Genomic DNA, 21,858 nt, shown 5'->3' on the forward strand with positions numbered 1-21,858 from the left:
CGTCAACACCATACCGATGGTCCTTGTTCTCACAAAACACAAACGTATGACCTTCATCACTTCCAGCGGTCCTGAAGCCGACAAGTTTAATAGTCCAAGCGGCGTCAAAGTCAGCTCGCTCGCTCACTCACTCACTTAGGCAAATGGACTGGACATACACGGGTTAGAGTTGTTCCTAAATTAAATACAAGGGGGTGACACATAAGGACGTAGGACAAACCTGGTCTTTAGGTGTGATTGAGCATCAACAAAGTGATCTGTAATCATTTATTTGCATATTAATATTTTCATAAATCATATTTTGATTTTTGAGCGCAAGAAATAAGCCCCCCCCAAAAAAAAAAAAAAAATAAAAATAAAATAAAATAAAAATATATATATCTATATATAAATACAAATGTCCGTTTTTGGCCTAATGTACACAGATCATAAACATTATTATCACATTCTAATCCCTGAATCACATGCGAGAAACTATATTGCGGTAATATGTGACAAGGCAAATTTCTATAAGCATTAGAAATTTCCATCCACTGTCTGATCATGAATATTATGACCATGCATTTATGAATCACTATCAAATAGTGATGATATCAAGGATTTCACGAGTGTGTCCTTCTCTACACGGGCACCTGTCACAAATACTTGCAAAGGCAAGTCACACGTTCTGAATTGCATCAGACAGTAGTTTTAGAAATGTCCTCCACGAGAACCATGACGAGCCTTTCAAGCTTCAGTTAGTCCTTAAAAGTTCTAACCCCGATCAAACAACCTTTTTGGGCAAGAGTCGATTGTACATGCATCAGCACTAAACATTGCATTAAATACTGGGAACAATAGACAAAGAGGTGTTGGCTGGTATATATAGAGATGAGTTATAAATAATATGTACAATAAATCAGTGGGAGTGATTTGTGTCATTGCACTGGCAATATTAAAAAACCCAGATACAAGCAGAGGTATATATCATTGTATCACAGACGTTTTGCATCCAGACAACCATGTTGTATATAGCGTACACACAACAGATATATAATAAACATAGACACTCGGATACAGCTGAACATACTGCCAGTAATTCTCATTGGCCAGTTCATGGCGATTGTCTCATTATATGAGTGTTTGTGAACAATCATTTTTAACATTCCAAACAAACGTACGGTATATTATGTACACACCACATACATATTGCATATGGATTTTCTCATTAAGACGTTTGGGAATCGCCCGGTAACTGGTCAAAACATTACTAGACGCCCACGTTACGTTTTGACTTGTATCATAATCAGCCAGGCTCGAAGAATTGGTATTTGGTGCGTAGGTGAAAAGGATTTTCGTTTCCTTGACGATGCAGATTATACATGTTCACAGCTTACTTACAGGCGCCATGACATTTGCTCATACAGCGAGTCACATAAAGGACGTGTTCCGTTCTCACGGGACTCTAAATAATAGTACAAGATTTTGACTTGTTCTCATTTGAAGATGGGGTTTGTGACCTATTTTTCTTACTGGAGACAGGGTCAGGGGTGGTGGCTGGGGTGGGGTCAGGCGCTGGAGTCGGGGCGGGAACGGGGGCGGGGTGACCTTGTCATTGTTTTTGAAGGCTGTTTTGACTGTGTTTTTGAACTGGTGCTGTTGTCTGATGTAGATGTTTTGGATTTCTTATCTTCTGATTTAGGTGTACCGTTATCTGTCAATGCTGGAATATGGTTGTTAATTTTGCCAACCATTTCATCGAACTCCTTGCCAGTCCATTTCTCCTGAACACTTTCGTCCTTGGAGAAGTTGATGTAGAGAAGCTGCGTGAACACCATGCTCATGGGACCGGAAGGAGGCCATGTTGTCTTCTCCAGTAACAGAGGAACTATTGGCTTCTTCAGGGCATCAGCCAGACTGACCTCCCTCCTGCAGTTGGCAGACAGGGCATACTTGGTGGTTATACAGCTGAGTATGACCTTGCAGCCCCGCACCCCCCGGTCAATCTTGTCGTAGAGGGAGTCCCCACCTCCCATCTGGTGAATGTCCATCCAGCAGGTGTAGCCGAGGCTGGTGAGACGTCGGTAGAGGAGGATGATCTGCTTCTGTTTGCCCCACTGATAGGAGATGAACACGTCAGGGGACACAGTGGCAACCTGCAACGAAATGACAGAGAAGCTGAAAAACACATTATATGATACAGTATATGCCTGCCAGGCTCTCACTGGACTAAGTCTACTTTTGGAAAGGATTCAGAACCTAAATATTTAGAGTTATGAAGACAGGTGTATCACCTCTGTTGTCTCTGTAGTTTGAGGTTTCTCCCCTTTGCTGTTAGTCTTCTTCTTGTCTATCTTGATCTCTTCAACAACAGGCGTCCACCACTGTTTATATTCTGAAAAAAAGAGATTTCATGACATCATTTGCCTTGAAGGACATTTTAAATGTTCCATAGCATCCGAAACGTACAGTAGGCAGGTGTTTTAATCTGCTAAGTAACATACCTTTCATAACCTTGGCCTCGTCTGGCACGATGCCGTTGTAGTTGAGCTGCATCAGAAGCTCCTGGAACTTGGCTCCTGACCAGTATCTGTCATCCCCAGTCTCCTCTCCTGGGCGAGTGAAGAAGCGGATGAACAGGTACTCGCTGAAGATTGGGCCCATAGAGCCAGCTGGGGGCCATGTCTGTTTCTCCATCAGGAGGGGGATGATGGGGCGTCCCATACTCACCGACAGATTCACCTGAGGTAAATTAAGAAACGTGTGTATATTCTTCTACTTGTGCTCTCTACATCATACTAAAGCCATACAACAAAACACCAGCTTGTTTAATTGATTTGTGTGGGGGCCTTATTGAATCCGTTTAATGAACTCACCTCTCTGTTACAGTTGGGCGACTTGGCATATTTCTCCGTCACACAGCTGATGATCACTTTGGAGCCCCGGATTCCCTGGTCAATCTTCTCAAACAGCTTGTCTCCTCCTCCCATCTGACCAATGTCCATCCAGCATTCGTAGCCCGCCATCTCCAGGTGGCGCTTCAGCAGTTTCACCTCGTTCTGGATTCCCCACTGGTAGCTGATGAAGACGGCTGGAGGGGCGGCATATTCGAACGGCTCATCCTCGACTACCGTCTCTGTGGAGAGCAAGAGTGCACACTCAGGAATAAGGCAATCCGTAGGAAACGTTTTCACATACCCTCGCGTCATGGGTTTCAGTGGTATTAAGAAATTTACGACTATGAATACGATCGCTGGTATTGTCAAGTCATGTAAACATAACATAGTGTTAGACAACATACCATTGTATCATTCAATGTCAATAAAACACTTTTGTCATTCTGAAGTTCATTGTTGTCAGTATCAGACGACATGCGGCCACTGTGCACAAATTCTGGTGACGTCATATGTTTCCGTGGTATTGAAGTTCAAACTTTAAGAATTATTCGGCAATATGTTATATTATATATTATGACATCTTAAATGACTGAAATGGAAACTCTCGTATGGCTATGGATTGCCTATCAACCGGTTACCAATAAATGTATTTTTGTGAACAATAATTATGTCAAAACCTCACCTGCCATCTTCATGGCATTCTCCACAATGGAGGCTGCATCCATCCGGTTCATCTCTTGTAGAGCCGTCAACACAGCATACGAGGCCTCGCTGGTTTTACGGGTGGCGTACCACTCGTTCAGCAGGGCCATGCAGGGGTCATGTTGCTGAGCCCAGCCTCGGATGTCATCGTTGTTGTAACCCAGGCGAGTTGACAGCAGCCTCCAGTCGTGGTCCCCCTTGGGGTTGAGAAGCTTGGAGACATCTCGGGACCAGAAGGGAGCATGGCTCAAAGTCTGGAAGATATCCAGCAAACATAAGCTCAGTGGAATAACAAACAAACCTTTCAAGATGAATAACATTTAAAAAAAATGTTTTGAGCATCTTCATCAAATGTTTTACAGATGAATTTGTCAGATCTTACAGGATAAGACAGGCCTCGCTATATGTGATTAATTCGTAGATGCCAAATATAAAGAGTGTTGTTGGCAAACCCTCACCTTGCCATCTATTTCTTCCACCTTAGCTACAGTTTCGTCCACCGTCTCCTCCAGAGCACCAATCTTCTTTCCCTGAGTTTTCACATCCTTCTTCACTGTTTTTATTTCCTTCTTCTGCTTGCCGACCTCCTTTGTGACGACCTTGACATTTTTCTGCGTAACTGTGACCTTGGCGTCGAGTTCCTGTACATCCTCCTGCGTGTCCTTGATGTCTTCAGATAAGGCGGCCAGGCTTGTTGGTGATAACAAAATATGAGTGCACACATTAAAATAGCAATATATCCTGATTCAATGTCATAAATCACATACTAATATTAGATTCGTAGTTGATACAGTAGTCGCCAACATGTCATCAAGGTCAAGGTTAAATGAAGAATTGTGTTCCGGTTCCATGAGCCCAATTTCAATACTTGCTATAATAGTATACTAGTATGATATTCAACATTGTTAGGCATTATAGGACGTTGTTTATACATACATGGCCATTATCCGAACGTAGATATTTATAATCAAATACATGTGTGTTTCATTGATATAGTGAGCTTTTGCCACAAAAGCTACAAAAGTCACGTTATCAGCACGGAAGCCGAGGAAAAGATCCCAGAAGAAACTGAAAGCTTCTTCGCGACAAATTTGAATGTTGCATACTTAATGAAACTCTACACACCTCCTTCCTTCTATGATGTCTATTAAACCAGTGATTCCATCTTTGGTGTACTGTATCTGGGCTCTGGCGTGCACCTTCTCCAAGTCAGGTCTGTGTTTGGTCAGAAGGGGAACATATTTCCCCCCAACGTTCCGCAAACCGTCCAGCACACATAGGAACAAGGTCTGCTCTTCGCGGCCTTTTAATATCTTCATGTACAGATTCAAAACCTCTTCAGCATTTTTCTGAAATTGATATTTGTCAAGTGTAATGTGCATTGTTTGGTATTCATCAATGTTTGGTTAGAATAATGATGGATATTTATAGTTGAGAACATCTCGTTGCCCTCTCGGAAAAGGTGTGGGCCACTGATCTGCACGGAACATCCATGATCATGGGATTTGGGTTCCCCCAGATCTGTCAGAGATAGTATTTCAGTGCATTTCTGCATTTTCGGTCTAAAGAGATGATCCTTTTCAGGAACCCACTGTTATAAAGATGAGAACTCATTATTTTCGTCAGTGTAACGGCTACTTTGAAGCTCCAGTCTGTTTTGGATTATAGAAACTAACTGTTTTTCAAGGGAACTTGAAATTTTGTGAATTTCACACATGTTTATCCCCATCCAGTAACTGGCATCGTCATGAGCATCAGTCTACCCAACTGGGAACCGATGACATCCATCAAACAAGTCAGCTAGTCTGACCACCCGATCCCATTAGTCGCCTCTTACGACAAGCATTGGGTACTGGAGACCAAGTCTTGTCCGGTCTTCACGGGTCGAACGGTTTGTGGACTTACTGTGCTGAAATCTAAAGCAGAAGAGAAGTGCACAACACAACAATGGATGAGATCTCGCTCTTGCATATTCAATTCAACAAAGTCGAATGGTGTCCAACGTCAATATGGAACACATCCTGTTCAGACACCTACCTCTGATCGGACTCCGACGTGCTTGATGACGTTCATGAGGCAGGGTTTGGCGTAGTCCACCAGGTCTTTACTGTCTGCCAGCAGAGGCAGAAGTTTGCCAATCTTTTCGGGCTGTTGTTTGGCCACGTCTTCAAAAAGCATGAGTATTTGTGCAGCCGAAGTCGGATCCTTCTTCGCATCAAACCAAAGATCTTCTAGATTTTTATCCGTGAACACCTGTAAATGTTTGTATCACATTGTGATATTGGTACCACCTAGCTAATCAATGGCACACAAACTCTCATGACATCGAATGAAGAAACGAAACAAACCCCTCTCTCTCTTTCTTTCTTTCTCTCTCTCAAGCTTCTTGATTTGAGTATACTTTTAAATAGATGTATGGGTGAAAACAGATTGAACCGACAATGAATAAGATATGGTTAACAATGATGAGATGCTTGTATCTGAATTTTTAACACACAGACACTCTCTCTCTCTCTCTCTCTCTCACACACACACACACACACACACACACACACACACACATACACACACTGTGTCTCTTTGCAATGTCGTAAACTTACTTTCCAGGTTCAAGTGGTCCTGGTTTTACAATAGCTCACCTCAGGATGTATTTTGGCGACGGCTGCGAACAGTTGTATCATGAACGTCCTGGTCATAGTATCACCAGTGTCATGATGTGCCATGAACTTGTGAAACTCTTTATTGATGGGTCCGGGCTTCTCAGGGTAGATGGACACAATAGGCTCTGGTAACACACACAAAAATACTGTAAATATAAAACCTCAACTTCGGAAAATAATCACTCTCTCCATTACCTGTCGAATTCGTAACAAGCATTGATAATTGGTTTGGTTTGATTCGTCGCCCCTTCGAAAAACAATCAACCGTTGTTTTTGCGAGATTTGTCTCTCGGAAACCACTTCTACTGCAGCCTCCTGCGTCACAGTAGTGATTGTTGCGTTTTCTAAATTGACTTGGCAAGAAACCTTAAACAACATAAATATACCGGAAGGGCATTTAGGATCGTAGTAGTTGGCGCCATCTATTAGCGAAGTGGTAAAGGGAGATAACTGTGCCCATTACTGTTAGGTAAACGGATAACTGAAAATCAATGACACCAGGTGTTCCCAGATGGGTACGTATATATACTGCATCCACAATTCGTTTAAAACTTAAGTTATTGTCTAAATACGAAACCATGAAGAGACCATTTTGAGTCGATATGTCGGTCTGTCTTACGAGTCGTATTTCAGGACAGTTTTCAAACATTTGCAGTTCCATAATAATGATAGAATTTATTCAATTCCAAACGATTCCTATACGACGTTGTTGGATTATTTAGCACTATGAAGGCGCAAATTACTCACGAAGCATGTAGTACTTTTCATCTTCGAAATAGCAGGAGATTAACTTGTCGACATATGGGGCCAGCACTATTCCAGATTTGATGCATACATGTTGTAGCATGTTGCCGGCCACCTCTCGGACAGACGCATCCTCGTGCTGCAGGAGGTCAATCAAACTTCCAAGCATGGGGACCGCCCACTCCATCTTGTTTATATCGTCCAGCTGCAAAACATTACAGACATGTGCAACCATACAACACAGACATGCGCAATACAACACAATCAGTTGCAACACGAAACGGGCAGGTGCAATTGTACAACACAGACATGCGCAATACAACACAGGCAGATGCAGCACAACACCAACACAGACATGTGCAGTACAGCTTAATCAGATGCAACACAACAGAGACATGCGCAATACAGCATAGTCATATGCAACACAACACAGACATGCGCAATACAGCATAGTCATATGCAATACAACACAGACATGCGCAATACAACATAATCAGGCGCAACACAACACAGACATGCGCAATACAACATAATCAGGCGCAACACAACACAGACATGCCCAATACAACACAATCAGATGAAACACAAAACGGGCCGGCGAAAGTACACAACACAGACGGGTTCAACACAAGCACGCAGTTCTGAAAATATTATCTCCCGAGTTGTCAGTAAACATACAATCATACATATTGTCGCCAACAGAAAGTGTATGTTTTTAAGCATGTGTAATTGCATCATGCAGTAAATGTTAGGATGCAATTACACAAATAACACTGTTATCCTTAAATATCCGGGTTAGAATTGGACTTTGTTAACCATGCTTGTCGACAGACGCACCAATGGGGATCGGGAGTTCTGGCCTGACATGGTTGACGTATGTCATCGTACCCAAGATGCTCATGGTGTAAGTCACTGGACTGTCTGGTCTAGACACGGATATTTACACACCACAGTCATATATCAGCCGTGAAGGTGCGTGGAGCGTTAACAAAGCAGTCACATTGTGAAGCATTCGTGACCAACACGTGTTAGCCCGGGACAGGCCCAATAGCGATATGGAGGTTACGGAAAGGAGCGAGTGCTGATGAATGATTGGGAAGGATTCCGGATTCTTCCCCCACCCTGATCAGCCAACCAGGAGCAACACAAAAAAGACCTCTTGATCATTACAGTGAGAGGAAAACTTCATGTTTCCAAATATTACCTTGCTTAACACTTCCATGGCAACCTCCACGTAGACGCTGTAGTAGACGCTGCCAGGCTCTCCCGTGTGTGGGTGGTAGAAGTCCTTCTTGGCACACGTGTTAGCGATGGAGATCAGCACGTTGTAGTCGTCCTGGGTTAGCAAGTTCCCGGCCCTATCCATACGCGTACAAAATTTGAATGTGTATGTTGCGTGCGGTCATTGCAGATGTAGGAAACATACTTTAAGATTACTAACTAAGGCTACGGATAAATGAACACTTCAATGACTGCTTTCACAAGTGAAAGACTGTTCTGTCAAATGTCAAGCTGCATCATTATAGGCTGAACTTAGTATGCGAGATAGTTTCCAGATTTTGCCACCAAGTCGGGTTAGCTACTGAAAGTTACTAGCTAACAAGATAATTCACCATACCGAAATCTGAATGTAGAAACCAAGCAAAAGATTACAGAAATAGATAAGAATAAGATATTGTGTTTCCAGGCGGACCCGAATTACTGTACCGCCAAATTATGAGATTTTTCCCTTCAAGCGTACTCCAAAATATATCACTAAGCATTGACAAAATTCTTCAAAACCAGCTTCCAAATCTGAATGATTTTGGCAAATGTATTCACATTTTAGACAATGTACGGTTGTATTCTTAAGCAAGTGCATATTTTTGTACATTTTCTTTTTACACTTCTTTCATAGAGTCACTCCGTCTGAAGCTGAATGTTCAGCTGAGCAAAACCTATCTGGTTTGTTCGTTGCTGAGCTCCACACTCATATCCCACCTGTAAAACGGTCTGTAAATTATCGATTGAGTTTAGTTTTACGCTACAATCCAGCAATATTGCGGCGGGGGACACCAGAAACGGGCTTCGTACACAGTACCATGGGGATTGAACCTGGACCTTTAGCGCGGCGACTGAACGGTTTATCCACAAGGCTACCCAACTGCCCCTGTAAATGACCGATGGAGACCCGAAAATCCAGTGATTAATATCATGAGCTAAATCCATTTAGTCGCCTCTCTTACGACCAACATAGGTTGTTTGTCACCTACCCTAAATCTTTATTTAGGCGAGGTCTAACCTAGAATCATCAGATCTGATGTGAGGTACTCACTTTATTCCCCGAACAGCATGTGATGCTAGATATGATATCATTCCTGAAAAGTCGTAGTTTTCAAACCAGGGGTAGCTGTCATCCTTCAGAGCCTTGTCAACCGCACGCAACACTTTCATTAACAAGCCCTTATCTTTCTGAAATGATCAACACAAATGTTTTAGAATGAGTTGTATCGCGTTGCATCGGTTCTATTTCAACCATAGAGCTATTAAAAAGAAACACAGGTCTGTGGCCGTATGCTGAACTAGCGTTTTGTCTGTAGGAAAGTCTAGTGGTTACGGTGTTCGCCATTAACACTGAAGATCCAGTTCGATTCCAACACGCGTGAAATCAATTTTTGTGAAATCAAATGTAGTATACAAAAATGTGCAGGACCTAAAACAGTTCGTTATATCTGCCAGTTCGTTAGAACCGTGTTCGTTATAAACGTAGTATACTGTATGTGTGTATCAAGTGGAAGATAACAGGAGTCTCACTTTGGCATCAAACTCTGTTACGTCAACCACCTTATAGCCAACACTGTACATCGCATCGTTCTTCTTCTCCACAATGTCCAACACAAAGGTGACCATAGTAGTGTGGACTTTATCCAGGGCTCGCGCACTCCTGCAAGTCATCATCATCATCATCATCATCATCATCATCATCATCATCATCATCATCATCACCACCACCACCACCATCATCATCATCATCATCATCATCATCATCATCATCATCATCATCATCATCATCATCATCACCACCACCACCATCATCACCATCATCATCATCATCATCATCACCATCATGACCATCACCATCGTCATCATCATCATCATCATCAACAGAACCATAAGCAGCTAGCGCATCAGGGAAAAGGAGACATTTACGGAAAAGCATATGACAGTGAAGAGCGTGGCACGTTTTCTGACGTCATTTCTGGAGATTCGAACATACCCTCAACTTGACGTAACATAACATCCTGTGCACGATGTTGATATCCCAAAAAAATAAACGATACGTGTTGTTTATTTGCTGACTGCTTAATGAACCATGACAAACAAATCCAATCGGTGCTTACTTCGTAAATGTACTTATAAATGACCATTGTTTAGCCAAGATGAATTCAACGGCAGAATGACTTACTTGAGCTGATCCAAGAACGTGCCTGTAAACGATTCGTACTTGTCCAGGATCCCCTCCCTCTCATCCGACTCAGCTACCTTCACTTGACCAATGGCAACAAAAATCGCCTTGGCTTCGGCGACATTTTCCTGGAAAGCACATGTCGCAACATTTAACATGGGCTGGCCCTATATACTGGATACGACAGCCATAAAGTCAACCTGTGGCGGTCATAGCTTTTACCTTGTGAGATATCGATAAACCTAACAACACCTATGGTTAGGGACCGTTCATGGCTAGGAGTGAGTGAATGAGTGAGGTTAGTTTTACGCCACACTCAGCAATATTCCAGCTATATGGTGGCGGTCTGTAAATAATCGAGTCTGGACCAGACAATCCAGTGATCAACAGCATGAGCATCGATCTGCGCAATTGGGAACCGATGACATATGTCAACCACCTGACTACCTGATCCCGCTAGTTGCCTCTTACGACAAGCATGGGTTGCTGAAGATTCATTCTAATACGGACCTTCACGGGTCTTATGGTGTGTGTGTGTGTGTGTGTGTGTGTGTGTGTGTGTGTGTGTGTGTGTGTGTGTGAGAGAGAGAGAGAGAGAGAGAGAGAGAGAGAGAGAGAGAGAGAGAGAGAGAGCATTATTGTATATAAAAATAGTATGCAATAAATATAATGTGTGTGGGGTGTCATTGATTTTGTGCATGGCATGCAGGTGGGTCACTTGTTTTGTACATAAAATGTAGGGGTGGGTTGCTGAAGATCAATTGTAGTCCGGATCTTCATGGGTAAAGCTCAAATGTAGTACGTTGTACCAGCATAGAATATAACCCAATATATATATATTTCAGCAATGTAAGTATCGCCCATAACGGGAAACTTACAATACATGAATGTATATTTCGAAAAATATATAATACTGTCAGAACTTCTTAAAACAAATGATAAAAAGTAAAACTATCTGAGGTACAATTAATGTTTTTTTTGTCAACGTTTATGTGTTATATATTTGTGATAATCCCTACCGAAGAATGCCGATCTTACCTTCCATGTGATAGCCTTTTCCCTCTCGTACAATGCTGTTTCAGCCGCCCGTAAGGTATTCTCCTGAGGGATTTTGACGAGAGCCTTGATCAGCAGGATCAGGAGTGTCACATGTTCAGGGGTTCTGGAAGATAAGCAATTTTACCGTTGACTTGAGGACAAGGGATGAGATCAGTAAGGACCTTCTGTGTCATCACATTTAGTTAATGTTAAACAGGAGACAGACACACCAGATATAAACTTCAAGACACAGTCGGCAAGTGGGTTTTCAATTAAATGTCCAGTTTTAAGAAGTTTGTATTTATGTAAGGTACTCTGCGTCTACTGTTATTGAAATTGCACGAATAATGTCATACGTTAAAGAATTGTAACTTACTGCATGCACGAGTCCGTGGTTTCTGATAATTGCTAAAGCATTGTCGTGCGTTATTTGTTTGTTTGGGGCCTCACCTCGCACTCGGCAATATTCCATCTATATGGACAATCCAGTGATCAATGGCATGAGCATCAAATGGGATTCAATGACATTTGTCAACCAAGTCACCGAATCATAACCACCCGATCCCGTTAGTCGCATCTTACAACCAGTATGGGTTGTTGAAGACCAATTCTATACCGGATCTTCACGGGTACATTCATGCTTTAAAAGAAGATCATATAATTTTCATGCTTTAAAGGAAGATCATATAAGTATCATAAATGACATACCTGCCCATTGCTTTGACAATCACATCCTCCATAATTGCATCCGCAAATTTGACACCCAATAATGTTTGGTCTTTAGCTTGTTCCGCAATCTGTGTCAACTTCTTGCATACACTCTCAAACATCTTCGCTCTGCCCTGGGGGTGCATGTAATTAGATAATGATAACATATAGTTGTAGACTCGTCACAGTATCAAATCATATAACAGATAACCGGGGATTACATAGTATTGATGTTTAAAGCATATCCTACCATAACAAGGTTGTCTTCGACATCGTCGAAGAAGTCGCCAACAGCTTGCACCAACTCCTGCACGGGCTTTCCAGCTTTCTTGTCAATAAGCTCAGCTGCAAAGTCCATGATTTCATTATAAAGGTCCTTAATATTTTTCGCTTCACTGCAATGACAAGTAAAACAGTATTATGGTCATGTTGCGAAAGAAAGCCCTGTGTTAGCAGTACTAATGCCACTTGTACTAGTTAAGGTACAAAACTTTCCATAAACAAAACATTTTGGCCCCTGGGATGTGCATAACTTCAGTAATGAAAAGCAAAACGATAATGTTACCCAGGTTTTCTCTGACTATGAAAATGGCATTTTCAGCAAGCCTAAATTCGACCTAAACCTTCCAAAAAGCAAAATGCATCCATCACACGCGTCAACAATGGGCAGATATTACATATTCTCTCAGAAGAATGATTTAAGGAAGCAACATATATTTTCATGGATTGTAGCTTCTCAGATTTAATAAATGTCCCGACATGATTTTTCAGTTTATAAGAGGGTCATACAACTCTTGCTCAAAACTCAGTGAAGCATTCAAACTATTTTATGGACATTTCCATATTTGACGCATCAGTGACTAAAGTCATGTGCGACGCCTTTTACTATTTCCATATTTCCGTTATCGTTTGCTTTCAGGTGAACAATTGACTTGACTTTGCATGTGTTTATGGTCGGTGTCACTGGTGGGGTTGGACACGCTCACGATTTCGCGGATACCGGCTATCATATATGATATGCGATTGCGATTTGTGAACATATGCTTGTGATACAGTCAGTACAATCAGCTTCATCAGAGATTTCTTGCTGCTATGAGACGGTGTTGTAGCTTTTATTTTAAATGGACGTTTCAGTTCAGATTGTCGTAAAGGATATGGTCATCATAACTGACAGCTGAAGGCAATGACGCTTTATTGTACTTTTTCTAAAACATACACATTTAGCGTACTGGTTAAAGCGTCCAAGCCGAAAGCCCAGGTCCGATTCTCCACATGGGTACAATGTGTGAAGCAGATTTCTGGTGTCCCCCGTCGTGATCTGGCTGGAACATTGCTAAAAACGGCGTAAAACTACACTCACCCACTCAGTAACTCACTCTACAAATACAAGCCTTTCAGCCATCTTATAAACGTAATGGCGACGAATGATATTCAGCTGATTATAGTACTTAAGGTCGGAAAAAACAGGAACTTTAGTGAACAGTGTATTCTTGAGAGGTAAAAGGACCGTGGTAGCTCATGGATCAGTGGTTTTGTAATGTCCTTACGTCATAGCCTCAAAGAACGTGGAGAGTCCTTCTTTGATATAGTCCACAGCATCCGTGTCCTTTGGGAAGGACTTGTCCATTACGATCTCCTTCAGGTGAGTCAGGTACCTCACATACTCTGCCTTGTCAGTCACTCCCTGGGGCACGAGAAATACTCATACCGTCATAGACATTTGGGTGAAAATTTCCGCTCTATATCCATTTCAGATTACTTATACACTCGGGTATTTCTTAATATAATATGTTTTGGTTCTTACTTATATATCGTATGTCTAAAAGCAGGTCAGAAAGAACATTCATATTCAAATATAAGAGTAGTCACCTACTCACCTGGAGAGACATGCTATCAAAGTGCCTGGATATCCATTCAGCAATAATACACACACGTGTCAACTGCTCACCTGGAGAGACATGTTATTAAAGTGCCTGCATGTCCATTCAGCCATAATACACACACGTGTCACCTGCTCACCTGGAGAGACATGCTATCAAAGTGCCTGCATATCCATTCAGCCATAATACACACGTGTCACCTGCTCACCTGGAGAGACATGCTATCAAAGTGCCTGCATATCCATTCAGCCATAATACACACGTGTCACCTGCTCACCTGGAGAGACATGCTATCAAAGTGCCTGCATATCCATTCAGCCATAATACACACACGTGTCACCTGCTCACCTGGAGAGACATGCTATCAAAGTGCCTGCATATCCATTCAGCCATAATACACACACGTGTCAACTGCTCACCTGGAAAGACATGTTATCAAAGTGCCTGCATATCCATTCAGCCATAATACACACACGTGTCACCTGCTCACCTGGAGAGACATGCTATCAAAGTGCCTGCATATATCCATTCAGCCATAATACACACGTGTCACACTGCTCACCTGAAATGAGCATATACATGCCATAATATCAAAGTGCCTGCATATCCATTCAGCCATAATACACACACGTGTGCCTAGATATCCATTCATCCTGCTACACACACGTGTCACCTGAGAGACATGCTATCAAAGTGCCTGCATATCCATTCAGCCATAATACACACACGTGTCACCTGCTCACCTGGAGAGACATGCTATCAAAGTGCCTGCATATCCATTCAGCCATAATACACACACGTGTCACCTGCTCACCTGGAGAGACATGCTATCAAAGTGCCTGCATATCCATTCAGCCATAATACACACAGGTATCAACTGCTCACCTGGAGAGACATGCTATCAAAGTGCCTGGATGTTCCGTATGCACTAAATCACCAAGAAGGCTTGCTTTCAAAGCATATATCCCGTAGCTGCCCACTCTATAGGAGTGGCTTTCTGTCAGAATGCATGCATCTATGTCCCATATTTTCCAAATCACCTAGAGAAACCTGCTATCGAAGCGTCAGTCAGTAGTCACCTACTTACCTGGAGTGGCTATCTATCAAAGTGTCTTTATGCCAACTCACGTTTAGAGGATTGCCATCAAAGTGCCCGGATATCCAGTCAGCCATATCGCTCATCATCTTTCGTTCCTCTTCCTTCCGATCATGAAAGCCAAATTTGAAATACATGTACAGATCCATGAAGTCCGCCCTGTTGGCTGCACACTGCTGGTCACTGGAAGTGAAATGTCACATGGTTTGGGTTCATTTCACGGTCATTGTTTTCCTCAACTATTGTTTACTTGATCCCTAGGAAATGTCATACCTGCACAGTACACAAATGTAGCAAATAAACTAACATTCTTCCATGAAAATCTGGAAGTATTTACCTGCGTAATATTATCATTGACAGTAGATTATTAAAATACGTTGTGCTATAACAATACGTCTATTGGAGCAAACTAATCAAAGCATAGATTTAATAAATATAATGCAACCTACGTGAATCCATCTTCTAGGACATACGACATCTTGCCCGTGACTTCACTGGTGTACTCTTCATAGTCAAGTTTCTCCTTCGTCTTGTACTCTCTCTTACACGCTGTCAAGACTTTCTTCACCTGCTCGCCTTTCAATTTCTATGGGTGGTAGGAAGTAATGACCAATCATTTCCTCATTCTCAATCCAGGAGATATTTCAACCTCCCGGATTTAGCAATATTTTAGTAATGCTAAAAATGAGGACATAACGATGTGGTAGAATATCCTGAATACATTACAGAATTACAATATGGAAGCTGGTAGGATAACAAGCCGAATATGTTTATGGATTTATTGACTACTTGTCTTAAAGCCTCGCCTATTGTAGGACATAATCTTGTTGAAAAGATTCCCCTACTCACTACTCTTATATTACCATATGTTGTTCAAGTTCACGTATGTACAGTTAGGTTACCAATATGTACAAAACCAGCACAGGAAATATCGTTGTTTACGTTAAACGTTATCATCTTCCATGAATAAAGTAAATAGCATAACGTCAAACGCCATCGGCTTGAACTGATTAGGGTAGACGTGAAATGCAGATGAAAACACAACTATATGCATATTTTCATAACCAAATAGTATTTGTAGTGTTTAATTTCAAATATTTTCTTCCATCCCAATATAATATCTATGAAACATTCTACTGATCTCTCCAGTTATAAACCAATGAAGAAAATTAGTTCCACACTCACGTGGCAGTACTCTTGGAAGTCGCTGACACCATATACTTCCGAGATGAGTTTCAGGTGCGTGGTGCCAGGGCCACAGCTGATCAGTTTCAGGGCAAAGTCCAACAATGGGTCGAAGAATTCTTTGGGTTTTCCTTGGTTTTCATCAATGACATACCTGTAGAAAAAGTCATCAACATACCCTGATACCCTTTTCAACAGTGAATACCTAGGCTTGAGGAAAGAAAAGACAAAGGAGATTGGGTGGTTAGGGTTGTTAACTTGGTTGATGCATGTCACCACATCCCGGTTACGTAAATACATGCCCATAATGTAAATCACTTGTTTGTCTGGTCCAGATTCCATTATTTACATACCGCCATCGTTTTGCTGGAATATTTTGAGTGCAGCGTTAAATTACAAATAAACAAAGAAAGAAACCACACGATACACGAACGTACGATACACATGCGTGCAAGTGAAGTTATTACATATTTGCCATGTTGTTTATGTGCGCATGGTGGGATTATCTACGGGGTTTCCTATGGCTATGTGACATGTTGGACACGTCCTTGGCTCTATTGTATCTAAATCCTGCTGAGTGTGACCTGTGACTGGTTCAGAAAGGCAACAGAATCGTACGTTATGCATGTTGAGATGTTGTCGAAGGCAGTCTTGGCCATGGATCCTGCGTGCGAGTCCTCTGTTGGGTAGTCCACCACACACACCTTCCCTGGAGGACGGCTAGGGCGTTCAGGATCATCTTCTTGTCTACCGTTCCCTCCATGTTATCATATGACCAGGACCTGAGCTCATCCTCCATCTTCTCCTCCAGGGCCTCGGTGCCCTTCTTCAGGTCATACTTCTTAATGATAGCGTCCATGGCGTTACCTGAAACACACATGTTAGCGTCTTTCTAGGACGGTACAACTATTTACTCGAGTGAGTGAGTGAGTTTAGTTTTACGTCGCGTTTAGCAATATTCCAGCAATATCACGGCGGGGGACTCCAGAAATGGGCTTCACACATTGTGCCCATGTGGGGATCGAACCCGAGCGAACGCTTTACCCACTAGGCACTATTTACGCTTTGCTTTGTGGGCAATTACAGTGACACTTTCAAAGGTGTCCAATATTAGAGTTGACAATTCTTTGAATCAGATTTTCTAAGGCAAATACCACCTAACAGAACTACATCAATGTTTCTAACACCATATATCATGACGTTACTTTGGGAGCATTTCAAGATATGAATATGACACGAACAAAATGCATAATATCTTTATATTATATTTTCAGAACTATAATCTAGCTTGCTTGTTTTAATGCTTTTAGCGGTTGTTTTTCATTTAAAGCTATTGTGTTATAAAGAAAACTTGTTAAATGTGGTTTGATTCATCGTGTACATGCCAACGAGTCTGAACTGCTTCGCGGGAAATGTGAACGCGATACCGAAATATACGAGAGTCTGTTGTCGATCTACAGATGATGTTAAATGACGAGTTTCATATCATTACTACCGGTGGCTCAATCGCTGACCTTAGTTGCGTCCCTTGGTTGCCTAGAAACCTATGATCGTGGGTTCTAGTCTCGGGTTTCATAACTCCGGTCATGTCTCTAGTTTTGCCAGCGCCGTACCCATGCCCTGGGGTTTCACCAGAATGCCCTGCGACCTGAATCACATAGGGATGTCCCTACATTGAAATGACAAGTCGTTATATAACTGAATAGTGTTATACGTTAAAAATGCGTTAAAGGCAACTGCCTCACTCGCGTGGCTTGTCGGGCCCAGGTTCGGTTATATGGAGCAGTCAACCTCTGCTATTGTAGCAGGGCAGGGTACCTAATCCTGCAGCAATTCAAGGATCAAGGAGGTTCATGAAAGAGTTTGAGACCTGCATCACTTCGGGCTATTTTCCCACATAAAGCAGACCAACCTTGCTATAACTGAAATACTGTTCAACCCAACATAGTCAGTCAGTCACTACTTGTGACTGACCCAGAAAAACGCTATGTCAGTTCTGATCAAACGGTTCTCTTGAACAGGTATATTGAAAATCAATATTTCATTTGGAAAGGGATTTAACTCTCGGTACTCTGTGGTACTTGTGTAGAGAGCGGGAGTCGGTTTGAATAACCTCTGTTTAACTAACATGAGTGGCCTTTCAGCAAACGCCAATGCACATGTACATGGGGAAAACATACCTTTTGCCATGAGGTTGATTTTTGAGAATATTCATTGACGTCCATGTTGGGAACTATGGTTGCCAGGCATTTTCTATACAAACGCGCGTGCGTGAGTGGGTGCGTGTGTGTATCGATGGATGGATCTCTTCTCATCAATTTATTTATTTATTTATATTTCATATTTTTGTATTGCATCAATCAGTACGGTTGGCAAGAGTTACACATCGTTAGACACTTATTACAGTGAGTGAGTGAGTTAATATTTAACGTCACATCGGCAATATCTCAGCCTGACACTTATTACAATAACCTGACTAAATATGCCATGTCATGAGATGGCGTTGTTCTACCGAGAAGCAGTAAAAATGATACCCACCCGTACAATCCGTCTACTGTGTCGACACAAGGGGTGTCAATTGGTCGGGGTAGCCATCAACTCGATTAACGTTTAAGATTCTTTTCTGAATAAGTTGTAGCTTTTCAACTCGTGGCAAACCTTAGTTTAAGAGGTTGGGGCTAGAATTAGTCCCAAGTAAACTGTAAGTAGTCCGTGGCACTGAGTGAATCGGTATTAGGCATTGTTCCGACTGATTGTGTGTTGGACTACATGGGCTCGTGACGTTGATAATGCCAATCACTGGTTTGTCTAACCCAAACATAATTGTTTACAGTTTATCGTCCTACATCTGCAATATTGCTGAGAGTGGCATTTGACAATAATCGAACGGATACCAGACATGCTCATTCACACATTTCGATAATAATGCAACCAAGTATTAGACTGTTGCGCGGTACATGCATGGCTGTTCTGGAGGTATAGGGAAACGACCGCTCTGTCATGAACTAACTCGTGTCATGTGTTTAACGCTTATTGAACCTTCACACGCGGTGGTATCTAGTGTTAAGTGTATCTAGGAATACTCTGTGATTATAAAATCACGTATTGAAAACTGTAGTCGTCCACACGTTGATCACGTCGTTCAGCTACATACACCTGCCTTCATCTGACAACGTTATCAAAATATTAGTGTCAGTTAATACCGTGAAGGAATTACACCATGATTTCGGTCTTACCTGGATGCTTGACTAGCTGGTGTACCTGTATGTGGTGGACATATCACTTGCCGTACACCGGTGTCTTAGGTTTTTGTTTCCCATGAATAGACGCAATTCGTATTGATCATTGCAACATACGTTGTGAGGGGTCGTCTCAAAAACATTGGGGAAATTAACACGACAGGAACTGAAATGAATATAGTGCCCTGAAACAGATTTATTTGTTTAATATCTGGTTGGAGTCACACGTCTATATTTCAAGAAACCGATTTGATTGCAAACTTTATTACATCCAACTGCCTTGTGCATGGTTCAGGTAGTCAATTTCAGTTACAACGCAATCAGCCCTAAAATACCTGTTTATATTCAACTCCTTATTTGTTAAAGACCAAAAAGTCATTTTTCTTAAAAGTTTGGTCCTTAACAAAAGTTGAGTAGCATATCTGCTAATAAACTACCCCGCGGATCGTTTTGAAAGGGGTACCATCTCAATAGTCACCATACACAGTGTGGGACAGATCTATGATATCTTTACTGTGAACGGGCCACAGACTGATCGATGTATGGCGGAACGGTAGGCGCGGCATGGCAACGTGTAAACAAACAACTGATAACATATGTCACGCATGTACACGCTATAGACGGTCTGAATTGTGTTTGAGTAGTGACAGAACCATTCATATCTGTAGGGTTACATACCTGCTCAACAGGCACAGGGACTGTTTATTCAGTCATCTGTTTAAGCTTCTTGCTACTTGATCGAATTACTCTTTGAAACAAAGTGATCCAAACATCTATTTAACGCATTCATTTCTCCAATACTCATTATACACATATGCAGTAAGGATTAAGGGGAAATATCGTTATCTTGGAATGTTGTGTGGGCATATACTTCATGGTCACGTCACTATATCCCGGTCGATATCAGCACTTCGCTTGTCTCGAGTTTCGATATGTCGTTAACATGATAATTCACTTCATAGTCACAGCACTATATACCGGTCGATATCTGCACTCCGTTTCTCTCGAATTTCGTTATCTCGATATGTCGTCAATCGTATTTTACTCCATAGTCATAGCACTATATACCGGTCTATATCTGCACTCCGTTTCTCTCGAACGTAGTGATATGTCGTGTATGATGATTCACTTCATAGTCAAAGCACAACTAGTATATACCGGTCTATATCTGCCCTTCGTTTGTCTCGAACTTCGTTATTTCGATATGTCGTTTATGGTTATTTACTCATAGCACTATATTCCGATCACATCCATGCACTTCGTTTCTCTCGAACTTCGATTAAACCAGCTTGGATGTTACTATGGTATCGGGTTAACCAAGTCACAGTCTAGCTACGCCGTGAAATAGGGGTGGCATAAGCTGATGATAGTAGACGCTCTACTGCTGCGTTGAACAATATTCACACACGTATGCACCCATAGGTATCTTGCATACAAGACATGAAGAAAGGTGACATCGTCTTCTTGAGAGGGTGAATGCAGATAAAAACGTCTCTGTCAACGGTACGTTTCTTTCTTTGAAGTTTATGTTTTAGGTTCTTTTCTAGCAGTGTAACAAGATTGAATTTCCCACTTATTATGCTAATGGTCTTCGGCATGATCAAACGCCTTACCAACCGGGCTGCCCCACCCAATAATTACAGAGAATACACCCGCACTCACGCATGCACTCATGTAACACACACAGCAGCCAACAGTAGCGCACCTAAAATGTACGTTAAGGCCGGGATATGTGCACCGATTTACCAGTCAGTACTTCAGTTGGGAACCAGTTCAACAGATAACCAGTGGGTTGTAATTGTCAGCACACAAACAAATAGCCCGGAACAGTAATGATCAAAACAATGAATGAAATAAGAGTTTGCACTGTAAGGTCGAGGTGGGCAGTGTGTTCGCTGACAATCAGAAACACTGGTTCGAACCCCAACATTGGTTAAATCAATGAAGCCAGTTCTTGGTAAAGTTTCATTATTGTTAGTCCATGTGATAAAGGGAACATATCGACCCGCGAAGACCCGATACAGAACTGATCTTCAGTAACCCACGCTGGCGATTGATGGTGGTCAGACTCGAAGACTTGGTTGATAAGTGTCATCGTACCCCAATTACGTAAACAAATGCTCATGATATCAATCACATGGTTGTATGGGCCAGACTCAATTATTTCCAGACCGACATCATATAGCTAGAACATTCCTGAGTGGGATAAACAAACAAGGATATATCGAGTATTATCGACACAGTATGGTCTCTATGAAGACTGACAAGCACTAAACATACATGAG

General features: G+C 42.0%; 1 protein-coding gene across 1 annotated transcript; it reads right to left on the bottom strand.

Moving 5' to 3' along the window:
- Positions 1–231: 231 nt before the first annotated feature.
- On the bottom strand, positions 232–19,645 carry LOC124282474. Its single transcript, XM_046718481.1, has 23 exons — positions 19,571–19,645; positions 16,953–17,201; positions 16,335–16,488; positions 15,599–15,735; positions 15,182–15,332; positions 13,721–13,857; positions 12,424–12,568; positions 12,174–12,307; positions 11,466–11,589; positions 10,428–10,555; positions 9,776–9,905; positions 9,297–9,433; positions 8,187–8,340; positions 6,986–7,187; positions 6,218–6,363; positions 5,616–5,831; positions 4,704–4,927; positions 4,037–4,268; positions 3,559–3,832; positions 2,856–3,115; positions 2,484–2,721; positions 2,274–2,374; positions 232–2,135 (listed from the first exon to the last, which is right to left on the bottom strand). Exons 2-23 carry the CDS (start codon positions 16,991–16,993, stop codon positions 1,548–1,550), a joined length of 4,053 nt encoding a protein of 1,350 aa, XP_046574437.1. The 5' UTR covers positions 16,994–17,201; positions 19,571–19,645; the 3' UTR covers positions 232–1,547.
- Positions 19,646–21,858: the final 2,213 nt, after the last annotated feature.

This window comes from Haliotis rubra, unplaced genomic scaffold, assembly GCF_003918875.1.
Source record: "Haliotis rubra isolate DU_JTF1 unplaced genomic scaffold, ASM391887v1 Scf3, whole genome shotgun sequence".
NCBI lineage: Eukaryota > Metazoa > Mollusca > Gastropoda > Lepetellida > Haliotidae > Haliotis > Haliotis rubra.

What these genes read in the sequence shown, in the direction of transcription:
- LOC124282474 (XM_046718481.1), bottom strand. Translation starts at nt 16,993, where the DNA reads ATGGCCAAGACTGCCTTCGACAACATCTCAACATGCATAAC. An exon ending in GTCCTAGAAGATGGATTCAC is followed by an intron (nt 15,333 to 15,598) that starts GTAGGTTGCATT and finishes TTTCACTTCCAG; the next exon opens with TGACCAGCAGTGTGCAGCCA. An exon ending in ACGTTCTTTGAGGCTATGAC is followed by an intron (nt 12,569 to 13,720) that starts GTAAGGACATTA and finishes TTGTCATTGCAG; the next exon opens with TGAAGCGAAAAATATTAAGG.